Raw genomic sequence first — 27,032 nt, forward strand, 5'->3', positions numbered from 1 at the left:
TTCAAATAACCGAGTTATTTGATCAGAGCGTTTGCTGAAATTACTACAAAACATTTTTCTGGAGTGACACATGACATTTGAGACGGGCTTGTAATGACATATAAGATGCCTTCAATATATAGGTAGTCCTTGATTTATAACAGCTTGCTTAGTGACCGTTCCAAGTTACAACAGCACTGAAAAAAAAGTGACTTTATGACAGTTTTTCACACTTAACAGCCGTTGCCCAATCCCTACGTGATCAAAATTCAGACTCTTGGCAACTGACTCATACTTACGACGGTTGCAATAGCCCAGGGTCACGTGATCCCCTTTTGCGACCTTCGGGGGAAGCCAGATTCATTTAGCTTCCCCCGAGGAAGCTAAAGGGATTAGCTTGAGGGATTCACTTAACAACGGTGGCAAGAAAAGGCGTAAAATGGGGCAAAACTCAACGTCTGTCTCACTTAGCCACAGGGGCTCAGTTGTTGGTCGTAAGCCGAGGAGTACCTGTATTTTAGAAGCCCTGCTGTATGTATTGTCTGGAAGAGAACGTAGGTTGGTGGGAACATGGGATAGGCGCTTTTTCTGGCATCAATTCCTTCTTAAATGGTCTCTTTTATCTTTATGTAATTTCAGGGCCATTCTACTTGGACTTCCAATGATTTTAAATTTAATTAGCTCCATTTCTTACGGTTTTCAAGATTCCCTATTCAGTTGAGTTATTTAGAGAGAGGGAGGGAGAGAGAGGGAGGGAAGAAGACGGAGAGAGAGGGAGAGAGAGCGGGAGGAAAAGAGAGAGAGAGAGAGAGAGGGAGGGAGGGAGGGGGAGAGGGAGGGAGGAAGAGACAGAAAGAGAGGGAGGGAGAGAGGGAGAGAAAGAGAGAGAGAGGGAGAGAGACCATGAATGAATGAATGAATGAATGAATGAGTATGTATGTCATGGAGTTTTTACATGTTAGCAAAAATAGGAAATTTAGTTTGTTGATCTGCAATAAAGATCCCTCTAGGAAAGTGTCATTTTTAAAGACCACGGATTATCTGTCCGCAATTCCCAGTGGGGCTTTCTTCTGAGTAACCCTGTTAGTAGCAAAGCTGTTTCTCAGCTTCTCCTGGAAGCAAATAAAGCTCTTATAGTAGCTGTAACCATTGCAAGTAGCCGTCGGGTGATGATGGAGTTGCTTGTCTCACCAAGGGAAAATATCCCTTTAAAAGAGAGCAGCCTCATCGGGAAGGAGCTTGAAAACTACAACTGCAGAATCAGACCCTTAAAAACCTCCGCGACTTCCCTTTTGAGCGTTGCAAAAAAAGGCAAAGAGGAAGTTAAGTGAAATAACAGCCTCGTCACCCACGAAATATTATCAAAATGTAAGCAGAATTCTTTGGCAGATTTTAATGCGCAGCAGAGATACCCTCAAAGACCAGCATAGCTTCCTTACCTATATAAGAATTAAGGGAGAGATTTGGGGGAACAGATGACAAAGAACATTAAAAATCAACCAGGAAAATATTATACGTAATCCTTGATTTACGACCATTCCCTTAGTCTTCTTGTGCTGGCTTTGTATTTTGCACTTTTTTTTTGCATTTACTTTTTTTTTTTTTTTTTTACAAGACTTCTGAAAACAATTCTGAAAAAAGGCAAACTTGCCTTTGCGAACCTGCATTGGATTGGACTTACTACCGGTAGTATAGGTGGGCCTCGATTTATAACAGTTCGTTAAGCGACTGTTCAAAGTTACGTCACTGAAAAAGAAAAGTAACTCACGACCGTTTTTCACGCTGATGACCGTTTCAGCCTTCCCGTGATCAAAATTCAGACGCTGGTGAATGACTCGTATTTATGATGGTCGCAGCGCCCCGGGGGGGGGTCATGTGATTCCTCCTTTTTGCGACCTTCTGACGAGCAGAAGTCAGCAGAGAAGCCAGATTCACTTAACGACTTAATAACTGCAACCATTCATGTCACCAGTGCGGCTAAGAAAGGTCGTAAAACAGGGCAATACACACTTAACGAACATCTCGCTTAACAGCAGACATTTCGGGCTCGATTCTAGTCATAAGTGGAAGACCTGCACCCCATTTCGTGACTGTTCTTGCCACGTTCGTTAAGGGAATCGCTGCGGTGGCTAAATTAGTCATCCAGTCGTTAACCTTCCGCCGCAAATTAAAAACATGGTTGTTCACATCGCCCAGCCTGGACTGAGAGGGTTTTTAGATTTTGGGGTTTTTAATATAAATTATATACATACATTTATGTATTTTATATTTTTAACTGGTAGTTTTATTGTTGTGAGCCGCCCTGAGTCCTCGGAGATAGGGCGGCATATAAATTTTATTAAATAAATAAATAAATAAATGAATGAATAAATAAGTGAATCTGGCTTCCCTGTGGACTTCTGCTTGTCAGAAGGTCACAAAAAGGGGAATCACACGACACCCACTGGGGCGCTTAAACCGTCATAAATATGAGTCATTCACCCAGCGTCTGAATTTTGATCACATGACCACAGGAGTGCTGCAATGGTCGTAAGTGTGAGAAACGGTAATAAGTCTGTTCCGTTATTAACTTCAAACGGTCACTAAGGGAACTGTTGTAAATCGAGGATTATCTGTACCTGTATGGCCAATTAAACAAAAAGCCAATTGATGGAAATGTAACCAAAAAATGGGCACATTTTATCACATGTGGTGGACTTGCGCCAAAGCAAAAAAAATTTGGGCCAAGATAACACAGGTGGCTAGAAACAGATGATAGGGAAACATGTAGAATTTAAACGTGAATTGTTTTTATTAGGCATAATATCAGAAAAACGTGATAAGAAAAGTATGTACTTAATATTACATGTCTTAACAGCAGCGAGGATTATATTCGCGCAATATTGGAAAAATGAAGATATACCACAAGATGAAGAGATAGTCGGGGAGATTGTGCAGAAATGGATAGATTGACATTGAAAACTAAACAGAAAGAGGATGTAGAATAGTATCAAACATGGAATTTATTTTACCAATGGTTGGGGAAAAAAGGGGAGATTAAGAATGCAAATTTGTATTGTTAAGTTAATTAAATACCCAGACAATCTGATTAAGCACTAAGAAATGTATTTCATAGAAAATCAAATAAACAAACAAAAAGCCGATTGATGAAATGCATCCGTAATAAGACAGCTTTCCATTACTTCTTGGAGGAACTGGAAGCAGCAACGGGAATTTGTGAAACTGTTTGCTGCCTGCTTAAGTCACAAATTTAAGGATTTCTCTTGACAGGGAAATGATGAAGAGTCTTAATAAAAATTTTCTTTAAAATGATGTCCAGAACTGAAGAATGTGTGGGATGAGAGCAAGGAAGTTATTTCATCCTGACCTGAAAATTATTTTTATGCAGCAGCTTAAAAATTGTGGGTTTTTTTTTCTTTTATTTTTTGCAACCGCATCACGTTGCTTGACCTATAACTCAGTTTATCGTGCATCGGTATTCCAAAATTATTTGATGTCATGACTAAATGGGGTAGGTCACCTTTGATATTTGTCCTTTCATTTCCTTTTGCTAAGTGAAGGAGTTAATATTTAGGTCGGTTCAGTTTTGTTTTGTTTCTTTTAGCTCACTTTTATCCTATTTGCAGGGGTGGGATTTAAATAATTTAACAACCGGTTTTCTGCCCTAATGACTGGCTGGGTGGGCGTGGCCATGGTGGGTGCGGCCAGGGGGTGTGACAGGCAGCACTCGGCGTCCTGCACCCCCCTGGGAGCAAAAACGGGCTGGGGGGAGATGTGCCCCCCCCTCCCCATTTTGGGCCTAGGAGGCCTCCCTGAAGCCTCCTGGGAGTGAAAACGGGGTGCGGGGGGGCGCACCCCCCTCGTGCCCCGTTTTGGGCCTAGTAGGCCTCCCTGCACTTACCTGGGAGCCAAAATGACGCACGTAGGAACTCCGGGAAGGGGCGGGACAGGAAGGGGCGGGGCCAGTCAACAATTTAATTACCGGTTCGCCCGCCGAATCCCACCACTGCCTATTTGAGATACAGATTTATTGCAATATTTTTTGCACTTATGGGACAGAAATGTATCTTTTGCTTGCCTTCTTCCTCCTTGGGTGCAAAATACAGATTATTAGATTTTTGTCACATCCAGTAAATGACCATCAGATTCCTGAGAATGTCTGTAAGGGTTGCCTTTTCTTAAGAAATTCATCTGGATCTTATTTTAAATCCATAAATTTCAATAGTGAGTCACCATGTTTATACTAGATCTTGAGTATTAATAGAAGACATCGTTAGAAAGTATGCCATTCCCCCACTTCTGTTAACTCATCCCGCTTCTTCTTTTTTTAAAATTAGGGTTAAATAACATGTTTTTTTCCGCTGAGGAATTCTCAAGACATTTAAAACAATGCATCCCTTTGAAGCCACGTATTTGGGATCCAACATTCTCTTGTTTTTTGGTTTGCTTGGGAGCGATTAACTAATATTTGGCAAAGTAGGAATTTGGGAATAAAATAATTTCCCATAAGGATGTCAGGGCCTTCCCGAAACTGTTAAAGATACATATTTAGCAATATCCTGAATACAGTCCAAAATCCAGAGGGTAGGAACCTACTGTTGTGGCCCGTCAGCGGCTGTGCGGATTGTAGCTGATTCAGACAGCAAGGAGGCTGGTGTGGTGCTGTGCCAGCAGCCTGTGCAGCTGGCACTCGAGTCAGACAGTGAGGAGGCTGGAGATCTGATGCTGCAGATGTCGTAAGTGTGAAAAACTGGTCATAAGTCCCTTTTTCCAGTGCCGTTGTAACTTTGAACGGTCTCTAAACGAACTGTTGTAAGTGGAGGACTACCTATCCTGGAGGATACAAGTTCGATGGACGTAACTTCTGACGTTTGCTCAGGGGATTTTGCACGTACCGACCAAGCCAGCCTCACTCACGTAGATCTTGGCTCTATCTGGAGACCGGTGGAAGCGCAGGGGACTTTCGAACCCTTGGCCAACCTCCAGCCGGTCGCTATGTTGAATTGCTGCAACGTTTCTCTCTCGTTTCCGTGCGGTCGTGGCTGCTGCCGCCGCTGCCTTCTTTCGCTTCCTGTCGGAGGAAGTCTGCTTGATGGAACTTGTTGAAGACTGATTTTCAAACCCGTCTAGCTTTTTCTCGGGGGACGACTCACCCTCACTGCGAGTTACTGCGAATTTTACGTTGTTAAAATTGGGAACGAGGGGTCCTGGGTGCTCTCTGAGCTGGGTGGTTTTCTGGCAGACGTTTCATAACCCAACTAGGGAACATCATCAGTGCTAGAAAGAATTGGGTTTACAGGGAGGAGGAGGAGGAGGAAGATGAGTAGTAGTAAGACTGTGGGGTCCTTGGTGCTCTCTGAGCTTGCTTCTTTTCTTGCAGACGTTTCATGACCCAACTAGGGAACATCATCAGTGCTAGAAGGGAGTGGTGTTTGCAGACAGAAAGAGGAGGAGGAGGAGGAGGAGGAAGAGGAGGCAGCAAGCACTGTAGGGTCCTTGGTGCTTTCTGAGCTTGCTTCTTTTCTTGCAGACGTTTCATAACCCAACTAGATAACATCATCAGTGCTAGTAAGGAGTGCAGTTTGTTGCCAGTTTATATTCTGGGGACTTGCCTGTCTGCGTGGGTGGAGATGGTCTTAGAGACTCCTTGGTTGGGCTGTTTACTGATGGCTCTTTGGCAGTTCCTTGATTGGGCTGTTGCTGACTTGATGGTGGGTCTGAAGTTGACCTTGGAGTTCATCTATGCTGATCTGGGTGCGGATTACAGGTGGAAGAGGGGCTGGAGTTCTTTTCGTTCTCTGTTGGGCTGGTTTGAGTGTCTCTTTTGCACAGTCTGCAGACTATGGAAATGGTGCGTGTGATGATGATGATAATAAACTGGGGCTGACCTTTTTGAACTTTGGTAGATCTAGGAAAGCTACATCGAGTTGGACGGTTTGATGAGAGCCAGTTTGGTTTAGTGGTTAAGGCACCAGGCTAGAAAGCAGTGAGTTCTAGTCCCGCCCTAGCCATGAACGCCAGCTGGGTGACTTTGGGCCAGTTGCCAGGAGAAGGACAGTTTGAACCATTGAATTAGCCTTCAGAAGTTGTGGGTGCTCACAACTCTGGGAAGTGGGGGGGGGAGGGAGGGGAAGGGGAGGGGAGGGCTGGAAGGGGAGGAGGGAGGGGGGAAGGGGAAATGTCTGCAAAACTTTTTAAAACTTTTCAATAAAAAAAAAAGTTGTGGGTGCTCCAACACTGGAAGCTTTTAAGAAGAGTCACCTTGTCTGGAACGGTATATAGGGTGTCCTGGTCTAGCAGTGGGTTGGACTAGAAGACCTCCAAGGTCCCTTCCAACTGTTATTCTGTTATCACTATAATACAGGTATTATTTGTGCAATCATCATCTCCTCCTCCTCCTCCTCCTCCTCCTCCTCCTCCTCCTCCTCCTCCTCCTCCTCCTCCTCCTCCTCCTCCTCCTCCTCCTCCTTCTCCTCCTCCTCCTCCTCCTCCTCCTCCTCCCCCCCCCTCTTCCTCTTTGCAAACCCCACTCCCTTCCAGCACTGAATATGCTACTTAGTTAGGTAATGAAACGTCTTGAAGGAAATCACCAAGCTCAGAGAGCACCAAGGACCCCACAGTCCTCTTCCTCCTCCATCTCCATTTTTTTATTCTACATTAATATACTCCCGTAGCTCTTGACATGCCTCCCCATTCGTAGGTCAGTGAGTGACCCAGCAACCGACGTAACAGACGAAGCCCAGAATCTCCCTACACAGCCACAAAACGCACGGCATTGGTGTTCTGTGACCTAGAGCCCAACTAAGACGTATTTACGAAACCCTCTTCTCTCCAGAGGATGCTTTGAAACCCGAGTCGCTTTGCGCCCGTGCCCGTATTTTCAGTAGCGTCTCGCTTCTTGAAAAACCTTCCCTAAATTTTTTGTTTTGCGGCCCTCTGTTTTCCCGAACAGCTGGGCGATCCTTCCATCTTTCCCCGCCGTCATCGTGGAACACGTGCCGAGCGCCAATCTCCTGAACAATTACTCGGGCTTATCTTGCGTGACGGAACCGAACGACATGATCACGGAGAATTCACTGGACGTGGCGGAGGAAGAAATCATAGAAGATGACGATATCACCCTTACAGGTGTGTGTTAAAAATTTTCTTTCCCCCCACCCCCACCCCCATTGCAGGTGGAGACACTGTGACTCAACCAGGTATGGTTTGCATCCAAGCCAAAGTTGCGGTTTACTTACTTCGATTATCGTCTTCATTTGGGTAGGTTCACGATCTGAAATGGATGCCCGTCCACCAGGGGCTTCCATTCCGCACGGTTCAAAATCTGTAGAGATTCTCAGTCATCCACGTCATGGTTGACCCAAAGGTGATGGAGAACCATCACCTTTGGGACAACGTAACGGACCAAAAATGGCAACTGGACTTTCTTGTTTTTTTCTTTTGAAGACGTTTCACTTCTCATCCATGAAGCTTCTTCAGCTCTGACAGGATTACGAGGAATGGAAGGATTTATATTCTTTGCAGACAGCTGGTCCTTTGCATCCTTTGAAAGAGTCGTTGAGGGCCACTTGGAAGTTTCTCTGTGTCCTCAGGAGTGGTGCAAATGGTTCCTGTAGTTGCAATTTTCCATTCCTACTCCCACCCCATTCAAAGGGTCTTCATCCCAAATTGCATGGCTCAAAGTCTATAGAGATTCTCAGTCCTCCAGGCCGTGGTTGATTTAATTTATTTTAGCTATCTTAACTTTGATATTGTATGTATTTTAATTTCAGCTGTTCACCGCCCTGAGTCCCTAGGGGGAGAAGGGCGGTATATAAATTCAATATAAATAAATAAAAAATAAATAAATAAAGATGCTTTTTTTCAAGAGGCAACTGGACTTTCTTGTTTTTTTTCTTTTGAAGACCTTTCGCTTCTCATCCAAGAAGCTTCTTCAGCTCTGACAGGACTGTGGGCAATGGAAGGATTTATATTCCTTGCAGACAGCTGGTCATTTGCATCCTTTGAGAGGGGCCGTTGAGGCCACTTGGAGGTTTCTCTGTGTCCTCAGGGTCACCTGAGTGGTGCAAATGGTTCCTGTAGTCTGCAATTTTCCTCTCTGGAAATCCATTCTTACTCCCACCCATTCAAAGGCTGCTCATCTCAAATTGTATAGCTAAAAGTCTGTAGAGATTCTCCATCATCCAGGTCATGGTTGTGTCCCAAAGGTGCTTTTTTTCACGAGGCAACTGCACTTTCTTGTCAAAAGCTCTCTAAAAAGGATGCAAATGACCAGCTGTCTGTAAGGAACATAAATCCTTCCATTCCCCATCATCCAGTCAGAGTTGAAGAAGCTTCTCGGATGAGAAGTGAAACGTCTTCAAAGAAAATCCAGAAAAATCCAGTTGCCTCTTGGAAAAAAAGCACCTTTGGGATTCTGTATGGTTCATTGCTCTGCAGGTAATCCTCAACTTATGGCCACAGCTGAGCCCAGAATTTCTGTTGTTAAGTGAGACCTTCGTTAAGTGAGCTTGGCCCCATGTTATCTCCTTTCGTGCCACAGTTCTTAAGGGAATCAATGAATTGTTGTCGAATGAATCTGGCTTCCCCATTCTGTCTTCGCCGTCCGGAAGGTCACAACAGAGGATCATGTGACCGCCAGACACTGCAACCGTCATTAGTACATGCCAGTTGCCAAGCCTTTGAATTTTGATCACGTCAAATCACGGGGGATGCTGCAGAGGTCGTCACTGTGAAAAACCGTTTTCAGTGCCGTTGTAACTTTTGAATGGTCAGTAAATGAAGCGTTGTAAGTTGAGGACTACCTCTACGGTCCCAACTGGGCCCTTATTTTGACTCTCTTTACCTTGGAGGAGGTTGCAGGCCTGCAAGGTTATAACATTTCCTGACAGTTGGAACCATTAATCAGCCTCCAAAAGTTGTGGGGTGCCGTCAACACTGAAGTTTTTAAGAAGAGAGACTGGACAGCCATTTGTCTGAAATGGTAGACAACGTTCTCCTGCTCCAGCAGGGGGCTGGACTAGAAGACCTCCAAGGTCCCATCCAACCCCTTGATCTTCCAGGCATTGGGGTCGGCTCATAAAATGGTTATATGGTTCCTCTGATTTTTTTTTTCCCCTTTGTGTTAAGTCGGGCTGACTTTGTTCTCTTGGCAGTAGTTTTTTCTTTTGTAAATTGGCAGCTATTAAATTTTGAAAACAAATCAGCTGAATTACTAGTATCTTTGTCAATATCCGTTCGTGATACTAGTATTTGAGCTTCCCTGCGTGCCTGTTCAGCTCCTTCTAAATATTTATTCTCTCGGTGTGCTCTAAATACGATATTCTTAGATTAGTCTTAGACCCTGTCTTGGTAACCTTAAAATCCTCCACCAGACATTAAAAAAAAAAAAAAAAATTCTGACTGGCTAGTCAGTAGTGGGGGGGGAAAAAAAAGCAGACAAGGATATTTATTTATAGGTTAAAATGAATAAGTTGTTTATTAAAAATATTTTAGCGTTTTGAAAAGAAAACAACATATCCATCAGCACCAATTCCCCCCCGTTTCTAACAGCAACTAGACAATCTGTGACTCGTTGGGTCATCTTTCCAGAGGTATTTCTTTACCTAACACTGTTTGTGTAGTTGAAAACAGGCAGTTGCTGCAACAGCATTTTGGGGGTGGGTGGGTAATTTCTTTGCTCTTTGCTAAGAAAAAAGGAAAGGGAGGGAGGGAAGGAGAAGGAGAAGGAGAGGGAGGGAGGGAGAAAAGAAGGCAGGAAAGAAGAGAGTGGAAGGAAGGAAGGGTGGGAAGAAGAAGAGGGACGGAGAGGAAGGGAGGAGGAAAGAAGAAGAGATTGGAGGGAAGGGAGGGTGGGTGGGAAGAAGGAGGAGGAGAAAAGGAAGGAAGGAAAGAAAAGAGGAAGGAGGGAGGGGAGAAGGACATGAGGGAGGAGGAAGGAAGGAAGGAGGAAGGGAGAGCAGGGAGGGAGGGAGGAAGAAAAGGGAGGGTGGGAGGAAGGAGAGAGGGAGAAGGAAGAAAAAGAGGGAGGGGAGAAGGAATGGCAGGGGGAGGGAGGGAGGGAGGGAAGAAGGAAGGAGGAAGGGAGAACAGACGGAGGGAGGGAGGAAGAGAAGAGGGAGGATGGGAGGAAGGAAGGAAGGAGGGAGGGAGGGAGGGGAGAAGGAATGGCAGGAAGGGAGGAAGGGAGAGCAGACACGTAGGGAGGGAGGAAGAAAAGGAGGGAGGGTGGGAGGAAGGAAGGAAGAAAGGTAGGTTGACATTGGGGAAGGAAGGAAGGAAGGAAGGAAGGAAGGAAGGAAGGAAGGAAGGAAGGACTACCTGCATTAAGCATGAGACTTACACTTTGTAAAAGTTCTCCATGCTTACACTGAGGAACCGTATTTGCCCACTGGGCCCGAGTGCTTAATTCTGCTTGCTTTGAAAAAAACGACAGTTCCATAAATCCATATTTATGTTCGGGTTTTGCTTTTTTTTTTTTTTTTTTTTAAAGTATGAAATTGGAGGTCGAGTTTCTTGATTTGCATGAGCCGGAAAAATAGTATTTTGAGTCCTAGGGGTTTTTACATTTATTATTCTGGAATATACGGCACTGCGACCTACTTTAAATTCTGCTCAAATGCGAGTTTGTGATACGATTTGGGTATTACCTGTTCAAAGGACAAAGACAAATTAACTCCAGGAGGCGATACAAATTCATTAAGCGAGACCTATCAATTTTGAGATTACAGCCTCTGCTTCTGTTTGTTCAGAATTCCAGTGGTTTCAGTGCGGTGTCTTTGCTACGATAACTTATTTATTTTTCTCAGATCCTTACCTTTATTTTTTTATTTTTAAGTCAGCAGAAATGCGGACTTAAGGCCCTTCCTTTTGCGGTCAGGAAGTCTATAAACAATATCCTGATAGCATTTAAGTGAGCCCACCAGATAATTAGCTGGGAGTGGTGCGGTGGCCTAGAGGTGGAGCTCTCGCCTCACAATCAGGAGGCTGTGAGTTCGATCCTAGGTAGAGGCAGATATTTCTCTCTTTGGGCACGATGAGAATATATCTGCCGAACAAAACTCCTCATTGGTGACAGGAAGGGCATCTGGCCAGTAAAACACTCTGCTAGCTCCATTCAGTTCCCCAGACTCCACCCTGCAAGGAATTATGGGGTCCTTAAAAGATGATGTTGATGATGATAATTAGCTGAAATATGCGGTATAGATAGTCGTCAACATACGACCAAAACTGAGCCCAAAATTTACGGTGTTAAGTGAGAAATTTATTAAGTGAATCTTGTCCCATTTTACAACTTTTGTTAAGCGAATCGCTTCCCCCGTTGACTTGGCTGGTCAGAAATTTGCAAAAGAGGATCATGTGACTCAGGGACACTGCAACTGTCATAAGTACATGCCAGTTGCCAGGCATTCTGAATTTTAATCATGGGACTGTGAGAATACCACAGCGGTTGTAAGTGTGGAAAATCGCTCATAAGTCACTTTTTTTTCAGTGCCGTTGTAACTTCTAATGGTCACTAAATGAATGGTGGTAAGTCGAGGACTACCTCACCTGGAAATTCACCTCAAGGACCTTCGAATTTTTGATGACTATATACAGTGCATTAGCTTTTATGTCCACTAAGTTGTAAATCGAATGTACCACACTCTTTGGTCTTTGAGAAACGAGTGGACGATCAAGTAATGAAATAAAGTTATTTAACCATCAGCAGTGAAACAGTTATTAATAATCTGAACAAGGTCGGGAGTGCCTGAAAATAACTAATTGAGTTACAGGCTGGGGGTCAGGAACCATCACTTTCTTTGCCCTGACGTGGAACAGAGGCAGACTGAAAAGATGTCCCCGAGCTGCTTTTCCAAAAGGCAACTAGACTTCCTTTGTTTTTCCTTGAAGACGTTTCGCTTCTCAGCCAAGAAGCTTTTTCAGTTCTGATAATTAGAATAGAATAACAAAGTTGGAAGGGACCTTGGAGGTCTTCTAGACCAACCCTCTGGTTAGGCAGGAAACCCTACACCGCTTCAGACAAATGGTTCTCCAATCTCTTCTTAAAAACTTCCAGTGTTGGAGCATTCACAACTTCTTGTGGCAAGTTGTTTCACTGGTGAATTGTTCTAACTGTCAGGAAATTTCTCCTTAGTTCTAGGTTGCTTCTCTCCTTGGTGAGTTTCCATTCGTTGCTTCTTGTCCTGCCTTCAGGTACTTTGGAGAATAGCTTGACTCCCTCTTCTTTGGGGCAGCTTCTCAAATATTGGAAGACTGCTATCATGTCAGCCCTAGTTGTTCTTTTCATTAGATGTCTTCTTCTCCTTCTTCTTCTTCTTCTTCTTCTTCTTCTTCTTCTTCTTCTTCTTCTTCTTCTTCTTCTTCTTCTTCTTCTTCTTCTTCTTCTTCTTCTTCTTCTTCTTCTTCTTCTTCTTCTTCCTCTTCCTCTTCCTCTTCCTCTAATTCTAATTCTCCTTCTCCTTCTCCTTCTCCTTCTCCTTCTCCTTCTCCTTCTCCTTCTCCTTCTCCTCCTCCTCCTCCTCCTCCTCCTCCTCCTCCTCCTCCTCCTCCTCCTCCTCCTCCTCCTTCTTCTTCCTCCTCCTCCTCCTCCTCCTCTTCTCCTCTCCTTCTCCTTCTCCTCCCCCTCCCCCCTCCTTTTCCTCCTCCTTCGTTCCCTGGAGGATTAAGTGAAGTTTGCCACATTTTTCTGGGTGTCGCATCACATTTCATTATTTTCATTCACCTCTCCCTATTTCCCTGAATTTCAGTGGAAGCATCCTGTCATAATGGAGACGAGACCATGCAAACCATTGAAGCGGCTGAGGCTCTCCTCAACATGGATTCCCCGGGCCCGATGTTGGACGAGAAAAGATCAGGTGAGTCTCAAGAACAGAGGTCCTCAAACTACGGCCCGTGAGCCGAATATGGCCCGCCGAAGCCGTTAATCCTGCCCACGCGGGACCACGAGGCTGCCCTGCCCACATCACTCCACCTGCCCGCTAGACCCCCTACCTTCTGGAGGCCAAGAAGGCCAAAAACGGGATGCAAGTTTAATTTGTGTGTATTGTTTAATGGACTGCTAAATTGGCCACGCCCACCCAGTCACATGACCACCTAGCACCGTACACCCAGTCACATGACCACCTAGCCACGCCCACCTAGCTAATCCGCACACACACACCCCCGCCAATAGTCTGAGGGACCATGAATGGCCCCCTGTTTCAAAAGTTTGAGGACCCCCCCCCTGCTCAAGAGGGATAGCACCTCAGCCAGGACAGAAAAATTAAAAAATAAGAAATTGTACATGGTTTTGCAAAACTCTATTGAACAAAGACATTGCAAAAAAAAAAAGAAGAAGAAGAAGTGTTACTTTTTAAGCAGGTTGTCTGAATAGGTTTTGAATGGCCTTTTAGTAAAAGCTGGGGAAGAATTTTTTTTTTTTTAATTTCATTTATATGCCACCCTTCTCCGGAGACTCAGGGTGGCTTACAGTGCGTTAAGCAATAGCCTTCATACTTTTGTATATTTTATACAAAGTCAGCTTATTGCCCCCACAAACTGGGTCCTCAATTTACCTACCTTAGAAAGGATGGAAGGCTGAGTCAACCTTGAGCCTGGTGAGATTCGAACTTACAGTAATTGCAGACAGTTGGTGTTAATCACAATGCTTTTAGTCTGCTGAGCTCCCAGGCCCGGTTTAAAATTCATTTCTTGGTAAATTTTTCAGGTTTCTAAGCATATCCTTTTCCATGGTGGTAGTCTGGGGAAGAAAAAGCAAGATTAAGCTCTTAATCTGGTTGTGTGTGTGTTTTTTAAAAAAATTATATTAATTAAATTTCTTAAGCTTGAATTCCCATTTAAATTAATGAAATGTGAAAATGTTTATAGTGTTGACTGGAGCGTGTTCAAATATTTAACATAAAAGTCATAAAACGCTCTTTTTTTCCACCCCTTCCCCTTGCATCACAGGGCAATTACATGTCCAAATTATTACTGATTCATTTATCTTTATTTTGTTCTGATTCGCGCATATTTACACGCATCAGTCACTTCAATAATGATATATTGGGAGAATGATTAGACTTTTGAGTTCAACCCTTTGTTCTATTCCTACGCCAGCCGGAGTATCTCGTGGAAATAAAATTGTATTTATTTCCTCTTTTTTTTACGGCGAAGCAGCAAAGAATCAAAAATAACTTAACCGAAAGTGACTTTTAAAACGACGACTTAGAAAAATCAGAATTGCGTGTAGGACTACGATTGGGGAGATTTAAATTCCATTTCCCTCTTAGCCGTGTAGTTCCCTTAGGAATTTTGTCCCATCGTGATCTCTTAGACTATCCACCAGTGATGAAATCCAAATTTGTTTACTACCGGTTCTGTGGGCGTGGCTTGGTGGGCATGGTGTGGCTTGGTGGCCGTGGCTTGGTGGCCGTGGCAGGGGAAGGATACTGCAAAATCCCCATTCCCACCCCACTCCTGGGGTAAGGATATTGCAAAATCCCCATTCTCTCCCCACTCCTGGAGGAAGGATATTGCAAAATCCCCATTCTCTCCCCACTCCTGGAGGAAGGATATTGCAAAATCCCCATTCCCACCCCACTCCTGGGGGAAGGATATTGCAAAATCTCCATTCCCTCCCCACTCCAAGGGAAGGATATTGCAAAATCTCCATTCCCACCCCAAATCTGGGGCCAGCCAGAGGTGGTATTTGCCGGTTCTCCGAACTGCTCAAAATTTCCGCTACCGGTTCTCCAGAACCTGTCATAACCTGCTGGATTTCACCCCTGCTATCCACCCTCAGAGAATTATTATTTCGTGGGATAAAATGATCCTTTGATCGCTCAAAGGAAAGATGAGATATACATGACATAAATAAATAAATGTAATACAGGAAGTCCTCGACTTACAACAGTTCAATGTCGCCACGGCACTGAAAAAGGTGTCTTACGACCGTTTTCCACCCTTACGACCTTGGTAGCAGCCCCGTGATCAAAATTCAGATGCTTGGCAACTGGTTCATACTTACGACCGTTGCTGGGTCCTGGGGTCACGTGATTCCCCTTTTGCGACCTTTGGATGAGCAAAATCCACAGGGAAGCCAGATTCAATTAACAATCATGTTCCTCACTTACCAACGGCAGTGATTCTGGCAGGAAAGGTCGTAAAATGGGGCGAAACTCACTTAATCTCCTTCTCAATTAACAACCGAAATTTCGGGCTCTGTTGTGGCCTTAAGTCGAGGGCTACCTGTATTTATTTTGACTTTTTTATGTCAGTCAGATAAAAGACTTCGCCTATGAAAAGTCCCACCGCTTGATTGTTACAATGTCTAGTAGAATCTTTACAAAGATTTAGTTACTCTCCTGTCGTTTTTCCAAAGCCCACGTATTTGAAGCCGAGGATGAAGTCGAAGCTGCTCCTATCACTCACGTGTCGGTCACTTTGGATGGCATCCCAGAAGTAGTGGAGGTTCATCAAATCCAGGAGGCATTTTCTGAATCGCCCAGTACACCCGAACAACCAAAGAAGAGAAGAGGTAACGAAGGAAGTAGAAAGAGGGTACTAAAGAAATGCCTTAAAGTTATTGTACTTTTACACGCAAGTATTAAGGACAACTAGGAGTCCCGGTGGTGCAGTGGTTAGAAGGCAGGATTGCAGGCTGACTCTGCCCACTGCCAGGAAGTTCGATCCTGAACGGCTCAAGGTTGACTCAGTCTTCCGTCCTTCCGATGTCAGTCAAACGAGGACTCAGATTGTTGGGGGTAAGATGCTGACTCTGTAAACTGCTTAGAGAGGGCTGTTCAACATTGGGATGGTATACTGTATAAGCCTAAGTACTATTCCTATAGCTCTTCCTTCCTTCCTTCCTTCCTTCCTTCCTTCCTTCCTTCCTTCCTTCCTTCCTTCCTTCCTTCCTTCCTTCCTTCCTTCCTTCCTTCCTTCCTTCCTTCCTTCCTTCCTTCCTTCCTTCCTAGATTTTGGCTGGGGTTTTGCTCTCCAAGCTTGTTTCAATTTAGTTTCTGAACATTTTGTTACCACGCTAGGTAACGTCATCAGCGGGATTGTCTTGTCTTGTCTTGTCCTATTCTCCTTAGCTTAGACACAAGACATTTATAAGCTCAGGAGAATAGGACAAGACAGCCCCACTGATGCCATTACCTAGTATGGTAACGAAACGTTCAGAAACTAAATTGAAACAAGCATGGAGAGTTCCCCATAAATGTTTGTGCCGATGTGAAAATTGTGTCCTTAAGTGAGCCTACCACGTGTTAAATTCCTGTTCTGACCCAGCTCCCCAAACATGACAAACCCTCTGAAGTGCCTACAGGAGCGCCTACAGCCCCGGCAAAAAGTTTCTCTCTCACCGCAGGCTATCAAATCCGTCTGGCAGGGAGATGAATAGTTGTCTGCCCCATCTATTCATCTCTGCCCCCTGCCTTTTATCCCCAAAGCTAGGGTGGGGTTCGCTAGCATGGTGGCTCTTCCTTCCCAAGGACCGGCCCATAGATTTCCATTGCTCTCCTCTCCTCTGCCTTCTGTGCATCTATGTGTCAGGCACTGGACCCAGCTGTTCCTCCTCTTCCTCATCAGCCACCTCCAGACCTGGGGGCTGTTGACTCTCCATCTGAGGGCTGATGGATGGCCCAGGCTCTGCCTCTGCCTCTCTCTCTCTCTGCTAACAAGTCCAGCCAGCCGGGAGATGAATAGTTGTCTGCCACACCTATTCATCTCTGCCCCCTGCCTTTTATCCCAGAGTTAGGGAGGGGCTTCGCTAGCAGCGGTGGCTCTTCCGTCCCAAGGACGGGCCCATAGATTTCCAGTGCTCCCCTCTCCTCTGCCTTCTGTGCATCAGGCACTGGACCCAGCTGTTCCTCCTCTTCCTCATCAGCCACACCAGACCTGGGAGCTGTTGACTCTCCATCTGAGGGTTGACAGACGGCCCAGGCTCTGCCTCTGCCTCTCTCTCTCTCTCTGCCAGCTCCATTCCCTCTTCCCCCTCGGAGCTCCCAGGTTGCCTCGATGCTGACCTTGACTCCAAGGCTCTTCCTCCTCCTCTGATTCAGCTGCTGGAGGGGCCGGCGGCCAACAGGCCACAACAGTTGCATCACACCAAACTATTTATTTAAGGTGATCGTTCCTGATAGAAGAAAGACCAGGAAGATCCTAAAAAGTTAATATGAACATTAGCGACGATTAGCATTTTTACTCTTGATTTTTTTTAACAGAATTGTTTTTCTTTTTTTTTAAAAAAATAACTGTTTTGCTGTAAAATTGTAAACTTGAAATGCCAAAACGGGGCTTAAACGCTCCTTGCAATTTGACTTACTATACATGTGGTAGAAAGAAGGACTTGACTGGTTAATGTCTTTTTTTTGTTGTTTTGTTTTGTTTTTCCTAGTTCCCCTTTAGGAAATTTTTCTGTAACTGCTGCTTTCTTTGCAGGGAAGAAGCCCAAAGTCCCTCGGCCGGAATCGCCCAGCCTGACTCCCAATATATCTGTGAAGAAGAAAAACAAAGACGGGAAGGGTAAGCAGAGAGACGGCGGGCGGGGAGTTTCGGAAGATATAACAACGGAATGTTTGGGGTTAAATTCTGAGTGGAGCAGAAGTCAAGGTCTCCCAGGGAGATAAACTACCTGTCTTGATTGATTGATTGATTGATTGATTGATTGATTACTCCAATGAGGAGGAGCTGGGAATAAACCCAGGAGTTTTCTAGTCTTTGATAGGAAGTGAAGCAGAAGGATCACAACAAATGAACGGGAGATTATCCCTGTTTAATTCTTTAGTCACTGCTACCCTCCTCCTCCTCTTCCTCCCTTCTTGCTCCTCCTCCTCCTTTTCCTTTTCTCTTTCTCTTTTTCCTTCTCTTTCTGCTTCTTTTTCTCCTCCTCCTCCTCTTCTTTCTCCTCCTCTTTCTGCTTCTTCTTTTTCTCCCCCTCCTCCTCCGTTTCTCTTTCTCCTTCTTTTTCTCCTTCTCCTCCTCCTTTTCTTTCTCCTCCTCTTCCTCCTCCATTTCTCTTTCTCCTTCTTTTTCTCCTCCTTTTCTTTTTCCTCCTCCTCCTCCTTTTCTCTTTCTCTTTTTTCTTCGCTTTATGCTTCTTTTTTCCTCCTCCTCCTCCTCTTCTTTCTCCTTCTCTTTCTGCTCCTTTTTCTTCTCCTCCTCTTCTTTCTCCTTCTCTTTCTGCTTCTTCTTTTTCTCCCCCTTCCCCTCCTCCTTTTCTTTCTCCTTCTCTTTCTGCTTCTTTCTCCTTTTTCTCCTCCTCTTTTCTTTCTCCTTTGTCCTTTTTTTCTCCTCCTCCTCCTCCTCCTTTTCTCTTTCTCTGTCTCCTCCTCTTTCTGCTTCTTTTCCTTCTTTTTCTCCTCCTCCTCCTCCTCCTCCCCCCCCTTCCCCTCCCCCTTCTTTTGACCCTTCCCTTGTCCTTCATCGAAGGAACCCGGCCTTCCAACTCTACTGGTTGGCCAGGCAGATCCCATGGGAGACCGATGACACTCAAGTAACCAGGCCCTAAGCTGTGGGAGGCTTTAATAGGTGACTACTGGCACCCTGAATGACATCTGGGACTAAACTGGCAACCGGGGCAACTCCTAAAACAGAGGTATAACTTGGGTGTACCGAGGCATGCCCATCACTGTTTGTGCCACTGCATTATCAGGTGGAGATTAGGTGGCGAGACTGTATGGCATCCAGAGCCTGCAAAGATCACAACTCTTTCTTTGCCCCTCCTCCCCATCAATTCCCTAAGGCCGTGATGGCAAACCTATGGCACGTGTGCCACAGGTGGCAAGCGGAGCCATATCGGTGGGCACGCGAGCTCTGGAGGCCCTCCAGAGGCCAGAAACAGCCCATTTTCCAACTTCCGGTGGGACCGAAGGCCCGTTTTTCACCCTCCCCAGGCTCCAGAGGCTTTTTAGGAGCCTGGGGAGGGCGGAAAACGGCCTTCCCCACCCCTATGGGAGCCCTCTGAAGGCTGGAAACGGCCCATTTGCTGATTTCCGGTCCCTCTGGAGGGCCTCCAGGGAGTGGGGAAGGCCGTTTTTGTCCTCCTCAGGCTCCTAGAAAGCCTCTGGAGCCTGGGGAGGGCAAAAAAAACGGGCCTACTGAGCCCACTGTGCCATCGCATGCCAAAAGCGGGGGAGTGCGAGGAGGTCTTGTGTGCATGTGTGGTGCACATAGAATTATGGATGTGGGCACGCATGCGTGCGACACCCTCCCCCCGTCTCCCCCCGAGGTTCGCCCTCAGTGTCATAAGGACACAACTTTACTCAAAAGAGTTTTCATTTTTGGCTGTCTTTGTTTCAGGAAACACCATTTACCTCTGGGAATTCCTCCTGGCGCTGCTTCAGGACAAAGCCACCTGCCCCAAATACATCAAGTGGACTCAGAGAGAAAAGGGCATTTTTAAGCTAGTCGACTCCAAGGCCGTGTCCAGGTTGTGGGGGAAGCACAAAAATAAACCGGATATGAACTACGAGACCATGGGCAGAGCACTCAGGTAGGTGGATTCCGGGTAAACGCCAACTTCCCTTCGACGCTAAACGCTATGGAAACCTTTTAACCTTTAAGCCATTGGGGTGCAAAGCCTTTGTAGCTCTTTGTCTCAACTGTGCATAAGAAGTACTGCGGCAAATGCAAATGGAATTGTAGAACAGATTGAAAAGGTAAATGTTTATCCAGTACTGGAGGTCCCTGTTATGACCACAACTGGACATAAAACTTCTGTGGCTAAGTGAGACAGTTGTTAGTGAGTTTTAACATAATAGAGAAGTTACTGTTCTCCTCATCTTCCTATTTCTTCTCCTTCCACTTTTCCTTCTTCTCCTTCTTCTCCTTTCACTTCTTCTGTTTCTCCCACTTCTCCTTCTTCTTCTGCTTCTTCTTCCGCTTCTTCTCTTTCTCCTTCTCTTTCTTTCACTTCTTCTGCTTCTCCCACTTCTCCTCCTCTTTCTTCTTCTCCTTCTTCCACTTTTTCTCCTTCTCTTTCTTCCACGTCTCCTTCTTCTTCTTTCCTTCTTCTCTTTTCACTTCTGTTTCTCCTCCTTCTCCTCCTCCTTCTCCTTCTTTCTGTTTCTTCTCCTTCTCCAACTTTTTCTCCTTCTCCTTCTCTTTTTGCTTCTTCTCCTTCTTCCAGTTCTTCTCCTTTTCTTTCTACTTTTTCTCCTCTTCTTCCTTCTCTTCTCCTTCCTTTTCCTTCTCTTCCCCCTCCTCCTTCCAGCCTCCTTCCTTCCTTCCTTCCTTCCTTCCTTCCTTCCTTCCTTCCTTCCTTCCTTCCATCCATCCATCCATCCATCTCTTCCTCTTCCATAGAAGCTTCAACTGGAGAAAAGGACCTTTCTCTAGTTGAAGGAAGACACTTAATGCCACCCCACGTCACTGACTCTGCCAAGATATTTCAGAAGGTGCAGACAAACCTGCTCAAAACGTTTCCACCGATCAATAGACGCTTGGGAATTAACTGCATGTTCTGCAAATGCCCTAAAAGAAAACCTTTAGCAGAGTAACTCTTTTTCCCCCCCTTTTAATTTACCTTTGAAGTGGATTTCCTTTGCTTAAACCCTCGGTGTGGTTTTCCTTGTTCGAACAGGTACTATTACCAAAGAGGCATTTTAGCCAAAGTAGAGGGCCAACGTTTGGTCTACCAGTTCAAGGAGATGCCAAAAGACATCATCTATATCGACGACGTAGATCCCAACTCCAGCCTAGACTCTCCGGATTCCTCTTTACTCTCCACCCCCGGGGCCAACAGAAGCCAAGTGGCCAAAGCCAAGGCCTCTTCCAACTCAGGCGCCAAAGGATCTGCCCCCCTTTTAAAATTGCCCTTCAACGCCAAGTCCGCCAAACTGAAGCAGGAGACTGTACCCCAGCCCCTGCCTTCTTTGACCCCCGAAGTGTTGACGACGATGCAGTCGAGCCATTCACCCCATGCCACTCAGCTTTATCGGACAGTCCACTTAATGCCCTCGGTGCAAGCCATCCAGGAAGGGCACACGGCCGTAACCAGTAACTTGCTGGACGAATCCCTGAATTCTTCGGTTCCAAATATCAGGTAAGGGAAAATCGAAGCGGATCTTAAGAAAAATCGGGGAGATCTTTACTGTGGTTTTCCCCGCATCCTACGTACAGTAGTGGCCAAAATTGTGGAAACCTTTTTGGGAAAAGTGTATTTTCTAAAACTGGCTAATAACACCAGGTTTTTTTGGAGTAGTACCATAAAATTATATATCAGTGGAAAGATGATTTAATCAAGAATGTAATGCAATCAGTTTTATGAAGGATTTGCTCTTAGAATAGCAGTTGCAGTAAAAGAAGAAACACGTAGAAAAAACAAGATATACAAAAATGATCACCTGTCAGTTAATCCTTCGTTGGGTAACCTTTAGCATGAATGACGGCCTTACAACGTCTTCCCATGGAATGAACCAAGTCTTTGAGTTCTGCAGCTGTTATCATGTGAAACCAAGATTGAATGATGGCTTCTATTAACTGGGTTTTATTGCTGGGTCACTTCTGACTAACAAGTTTCTTTAGCCGGCTTAAGATTGGGTTAAGATCTGGGCTATTCCCAGGCCATTCCAGCAGTGGAATAGGATTATCTTGAAACTCCAAAAAAAAAAAAAAAAAAAGTTGTGTTATTAGCCATCAAACCTCAAAAAGACACTTTTCCCAAAAGGTTTCCACAATTTTGGCCTCTACTGTATTCTTTTTCTTCGCCTGAAAAGCCTTTGAGGGTTACAAACGGGAGAGACGTATGCGAAAGGGATCTTCTTGCTACATTTTTGGGTCTCTCTCTGTGAAAAACATAAAGGTGCTTGGGTTCTTTTAGTGTTTTTTTTTTTAAGTTTACAAGTTATCTATGGAGATTCCTCGGTTATGTAGGTCAACGGCCCCCAACCTTTTGGGCACCAGGGACCGGTTCCGTGGAGAGACTTTTTTTCGTGGACTGGCGTGGGCGTGATTTTGCGTGCTGTCTGCATCCCGCAGATGGGGTTTCACTTGTTTCCATGGCCTGGTTTCTGGCATGCCATGGACTGGTGCCGGTTCATGGATCAGCCTTTGGGGACCTCTGATCTGGTTGTCCCAAAAGGTACTTTTTAAAAAGGCAACTGGACAGGGTGGATAAAACATCCAGACACAAACTGTGCAATGTGATAAATGCAATACAATGCAGTGAGACATGGGCAGATCTGTACATAGGGGAAACAAAACAGCCGCTTCCCAAACGCATGGCATAACATAGGAGAACAAACCCATCAGGACTTGATTCAGCGGTCCATCTGCATTTGAAAGACAGAGGTCACTCTTTTGAAGACATTCCTGTGTTCAAAAGACAGAGAGGACCTCTGGTTTGAAAGGGGAGGGGGGTCAAAAGAGGCCATCTACATTAAAATTGAACAGCCCTCTCTCAATAGCAATAGCACTTAGACTTATGTACACTGCTTCATAGTGCTTTTACAGCCCTTTCTAAGCGGTTTACAGAGTCAGCCTCTTGCCCCAACAATCTGGGTCCTCATTTTACCGAGGATGGAAGGCTGAGTCAACCTTGAGCTTGGTGAGATTTGAACTGCTGAATAGAGGGGGAGGGATACGGCATCATCTATCTCCAGTCTACAACACAGTCCTTTCAGCAGTCCCAGGAAGGTTCCACACCCATTTGTACTATTCAGGTGACCTTGAGGGCACAGATAAGACCTCCAAGTGGTCTCAACGACTCTCTAAAAGGATGCAAATGACCAACTGTCTGCAAGGAGTATAAATCCTTCCATTCCCCCACCATCCAGCCAGAATTGAAGAAGCTTCTCAGAGGAGAAGCAAAACATCTTCAAGGAAGAAACAAAGAAAGTCCAGTTGCTTTTTTGAAAAAAAGCACCTTTGGGCCAAGTGTGCAAGATATGAGCCGAGGCGGCACAGTGGTTAGAGTGCAGCACTGCAGGCTACTTCGACTGACTGCTAGCTGCAGTTCGACAGTTCAAATCTCAGTGGCTCCAGGTTGATTCAGCCTTCCATCCTTCCGAGGTGGGTAAAATGAGGACCCAGATTGTTGGGGGCAAGAGGCTGACTCTGTAAACCGCTTAGGGAGGGCTGTAAAAACACTATGAAGCGGTATATAAGTCTAAGTGCTATTGCTATTGCTGTGACGCAGGAATATAAATTTATATGTGGCACAGAGCAGGGAATAAAATAATTCCGTAGCTGAATTCAACAGGAAATGAAGCCAGAGATTTTTCTAACACTCATTTTTCTGTTTCTCTCCCCCCCCCCTTTTTAATTGTGTTTACTCTTAAGAATACAGCTTGCATTAAATAGAAGACCACTGTTGCAAAAATCAAACTTGTCTGTTGGGAGAGATATCTAGTTTGGTCTAATTTTGGCAGAAAGGGATTTACAGAAACACGCCTGCTCTTTTCCCAGCTAAGCTTCATCTGTAGTTATCAAGCTAATTAAGAATAAAGAGCAGGAGAGCTGAAAAACAAATGTTTAATTTGAGGTTATTCACAGAGTAGGCCATGCATGGTTGATTCCCATTTTCCAGCGATTCCAAATTATTCCAGTGATCTAATCCAAATATTTATTTTTTTGCATTTAAATATAGCATTATTTCTCATGCTCTTTTTAGGGCAAAGGCATAAAAACTTCACTCCTGCTTCTAATTTTATGCGGTCTGCAATGACGGATGAGGCAATGATGAAAAGATTCTATGTCATCTCTTTAGTGATGTATACCATTTTGGCTCCAGTTCCAGCTGGGGCCATCCTGCCTTATTTTAAAATATTTTAAAATATTCCGTATTCAGTAAAAAAAACCCGAAAAAGTTGGCCAGATCCAATTTAGGGAATAATTTAAAAAGTTGAGGTCTTAAGAGGAAAGAAAGAAATTTTCCAAAATCCATTGCGAGAAAAATTTAGGATGCGGCTGGAACTCTACAGAAAGGTTGAGTTTGTTTGGCTGTTCTAGCAGAGAAATGCAGCTGCCATGTCCCTTGATTGAAAATTGGTACACATTTTTAATTTTTTAAAAAGTTAGTTCACAATATAAAACACAAAAGCAAATAATAGGAAAAATAGAGGAGGGAAAAGGGTAGAGAAAGGTGTAGAGAAGAAGGGGAAAAAGAAAGAAAAAGCATTGGCTTCCAACTCGCTTTGGTGCAATTGCTCCTGGCACTGACTTTACAACAGACGTATGAACTTTAACAGGACTCAATTTGTGCCAAGGCCCCAATCTGAATAAGCCTTGATTCTGTTTCATGGTTCCAGAGAGGTTGTGTTTCTATTTTGGCCAGGTCCGGAGCTTGGAACATTGAAAGCAGTCTCTATGGCTGCAGAAAGCAGATTGTTGTCAGTGCCTCCGTTTCATTGAAGATGTACTTTTCCTGGGGGCGGCCTTGATCTCCATTGATCTAGAAGTGTTTCATGACTCTCCAAAGTAGAAAGGCTAGAACAAATCGAAGGAAGGAAGGAAGGAAGGAAGGAAGGAAGGAAGGAAGGAAGGAAGGAAGGAAGGAAGGGTGAAGGATAGAGAAGGAAGGGAGCGAGGGAGGGAGGGAGGAAGGAAGGGTGAAGGAAAGAGAAGGAAGGGAGCGAGGGAGGGAGGAAGAAAGGAAGGGGCAAGGAAAGAGAAGGAAGGGAGCGAAGAAAGGGAGGGGCAAGGAAAGAGGAGGGAGGGAGGGAGGGAGGAAGAAAGGGAGGGGCAAGGAAAGAGGAGGGAGGGAGGGAGGGAGGAAGAAAGGGAGGGGCAAGGAAAGAGAAGGGAGGGAGTGAGGGAAGGAGGAGGAAGAAAGGAAGGAAATTAGAGAAATCAAGAAGATGGTCCCACGTCATAGTTAATGCATGCCTTAACTGTTAATATTACAATACATTTTGTGTTGGATAATAATCAACGGCAGTCTCATACCGTCAGTCCTGCCCCAATTTGGTCTCTTAAGTAAGAACGACCCTCAACTCCCTTCGGTGTGAAAGGCTTACTTTCCTAAAAGCCAAGTGGATTACAGTATAGCAAAGACAGAACTGAGATTCGCGTGCCAAAACTTTCCCCAATTAACTTTTCCCTCTTTGTCCCTTCCCATTGCTGGTCTCCCCCATTGTCCCATGCTATTCAACGAAAGTGTTTTGGGAACGGTCTCTTCGATTGTGGACTGGGTGGTGTGGAGTTGCATGCCATTCCCAGATGGGTGACTTTGAAGTTGAACGAGAGGTTAGCTTTCCCCCCATCCCACCCTGCCCTCCTCCTAGACTGACAGCCAGCGAATGCGAAGAGCAGGCGTAAAATGGCAGTTCTGACTTACATTATTTGTCTTACTTCAATAGGACCATCCAAGCCTCAGGCCAGGTTCCCGTCGTGGTCTCTCCCGGAAACCAGCAACTGCACACCGTAACACTCCAGACAGTGCCTTTAACCACTGTGATAGCCAGCGCGGATCCGACTTCTTCGGCCACACCCCAGAAGTTTATCCTACAAGCCATCCCTTCATCGCAGCCCGTGACTGTCCTTAAAGAGAACATGGTGCTGCAGTCCTCCAAGCCGGTCTCTCCTCCGTCGTCCATCGTTTTCAGCCCTGCTCAGGTCCACCAAGTCCTCACCAGCAACGTCCAGACAATTTGCAACGGGACGGTCAACGTGGCCTCCTCCCCGTCTTTCAGCACCGCCGCCTCCGTAGTAACTTTTACGCCCAGCAGTTCCCACGGGGCCGCCGGTCAGGCCTCCAATGCCGTCATCACTTCGGTGATCAAGGCGCCGGAAGCCAAAACCGCCATTGTGCAAGGGACGGTGAAATCGGAATCCGAAAATTCACTCGGGGGGGATGACGACCAACTCTTGGAGACCAGTTTCCACCAGCAGCCGTTTGTCGTCATGGTCTCCTCTTCCAACGGGTTCCCTCCCACGGTACACATCAAGGAGGAAAGCGAACAGTTCCAGCCGCCCAGCCCTTACGAGTAACCAAGAAGAAAATTAAACGTTACCGTTGCTCTTTTCCTGAATGTGATGAGGACGCCTCTACCAATTGTGTATGTAACTTTTGATTCCAAAGCAAGCCAGGCATTATAAAGCTACTTTTTTTCTGTTTGTTTGTTTTTTTAAAAAAATTCTCAAATTATATTTTAGAAGTAACGCTGTAGAGTTGATTTCCAGCTTTGTGGTTTCCTCCGCCGTATAAAATATTATGTTTCGGAAAAGAAAAAGGCAAGCATGAAGGAACATGCAGTTAATCTTTTCTCTCTCTCTCTCTCTCTTTGATCACTGTCCAAAAATTCTAAATTTCTTAGACTCCCTGTATTATTTGTCTTATCTTGCATAATAATGTAATCAGTGCTTTCAAGCAATAGCTAATTTCAGGAGGGTGTTTCTTTTTTTATGCCATTATCTGACTTTTTTTTTTTTTAGTAAATTCCAAAGATCTTTTTACTCAATGTACTTAGAATATATTTTGTTTTATATGGATCTATAAAGCAACGGGCGATCGGGTCTTCGTTCGTTCAGTTGCCTTTTGCCCCAGTGAGAAATCATTTTGCAAATAGAAGCATTTCCCTTCTATCTATTGACAAGAGATTTACCACCACTTATGCATTCTATTTCCTATATATTTTCTATTCTAAGATGGACAATATCTTCGATAAAGCGGCTCGCCAAACCGGGAGCTGTGACTACAGGTGCAATTATTTTTCAGACCACTTAAAACCTTTTGAGGCATAAAAAAATGCGCTGATTGTTTTTTTTTTTTTTTGCAATTATTTTTATAAGGAAATGGAAAAAAAAATAGAAGTATATGGGACTTAACCCAAGTATTTTGAGATTAAAATATTTCTACAAAGTACCTTTTCTATTGTAAATATGTAATTTAATTTCTCAAAAAGATTTTTTTTCATAAAAAAAAGATATTTCCATAGAACAATATTTTATAGATACAGATAAGATTATTATGTTTAGAGCTCTAAAGTTATACGTATTCATGTATTGCAGAGTGAATTTGTATTTAAAAGGAAAAAAAAATTAAATTGTGGGACCTCTTGAAGCTGTTTCCTCTTTTTTGTATTTTAATTGGTTTATCATGAAAATAAATCAAGTACAACATCCTG

At 44.7% G+C, this 27,032-nt stretch overlaps 1 protein-coding gene across 1 annotated transcript in view; it reads left to right on the forward strand.

The window, feature by feature from the left end:
- Nucleotides 1-27,032, forward strand: part of ELF1 (E74 like ETS transcription factor 1) — an 88,795-nt gene extending 61,763 nt beyond the window's left edge. The window contains 8 exon segments of the mRNA XM_070943325.1: nucleotides 6,932-6,949; nucleotides 6,951-7,107; nucleotides 12,729-12,836; nucleotides 15,344-15,499; nucleotides 17,407-17,490; nucleotides 19,267-19,459; nucleotides 20,549-21,010; nucleotides 25,266-27,032. Coding sequence (XP_070799426.1) covers nucleotides 6,932-6,949; nucleotides 6,951-7,107; nucleotides 12,729-12,836; nucleotides 15,344-15,499; nucleotides 17,407-17,490; nucleotides 19,267-19,459; nucleotides 20,549-21,010; nucleotides 25,266-25,896 — 1,809 coding nt within the window. The 3' untranslated portion in view covers nucleotides 25,897-27,032.

The sequence above is a fragment of the Pituophis catenifer genome, unplaced genomic scaffold (genome assembly GCF_029215685.1).
Source record: "Pituophis catenifer annectens isolate HBS135680 unplaced genomic scaffold, rPitCat1.0.hap2 SCAF_4, whole genome shotgun sequence".
NCBI lineage: Eukaryota > Metazoa > Chordata > Lepidosauria > Squamata > Colubridae > Pituophis > Pituophis catenifer.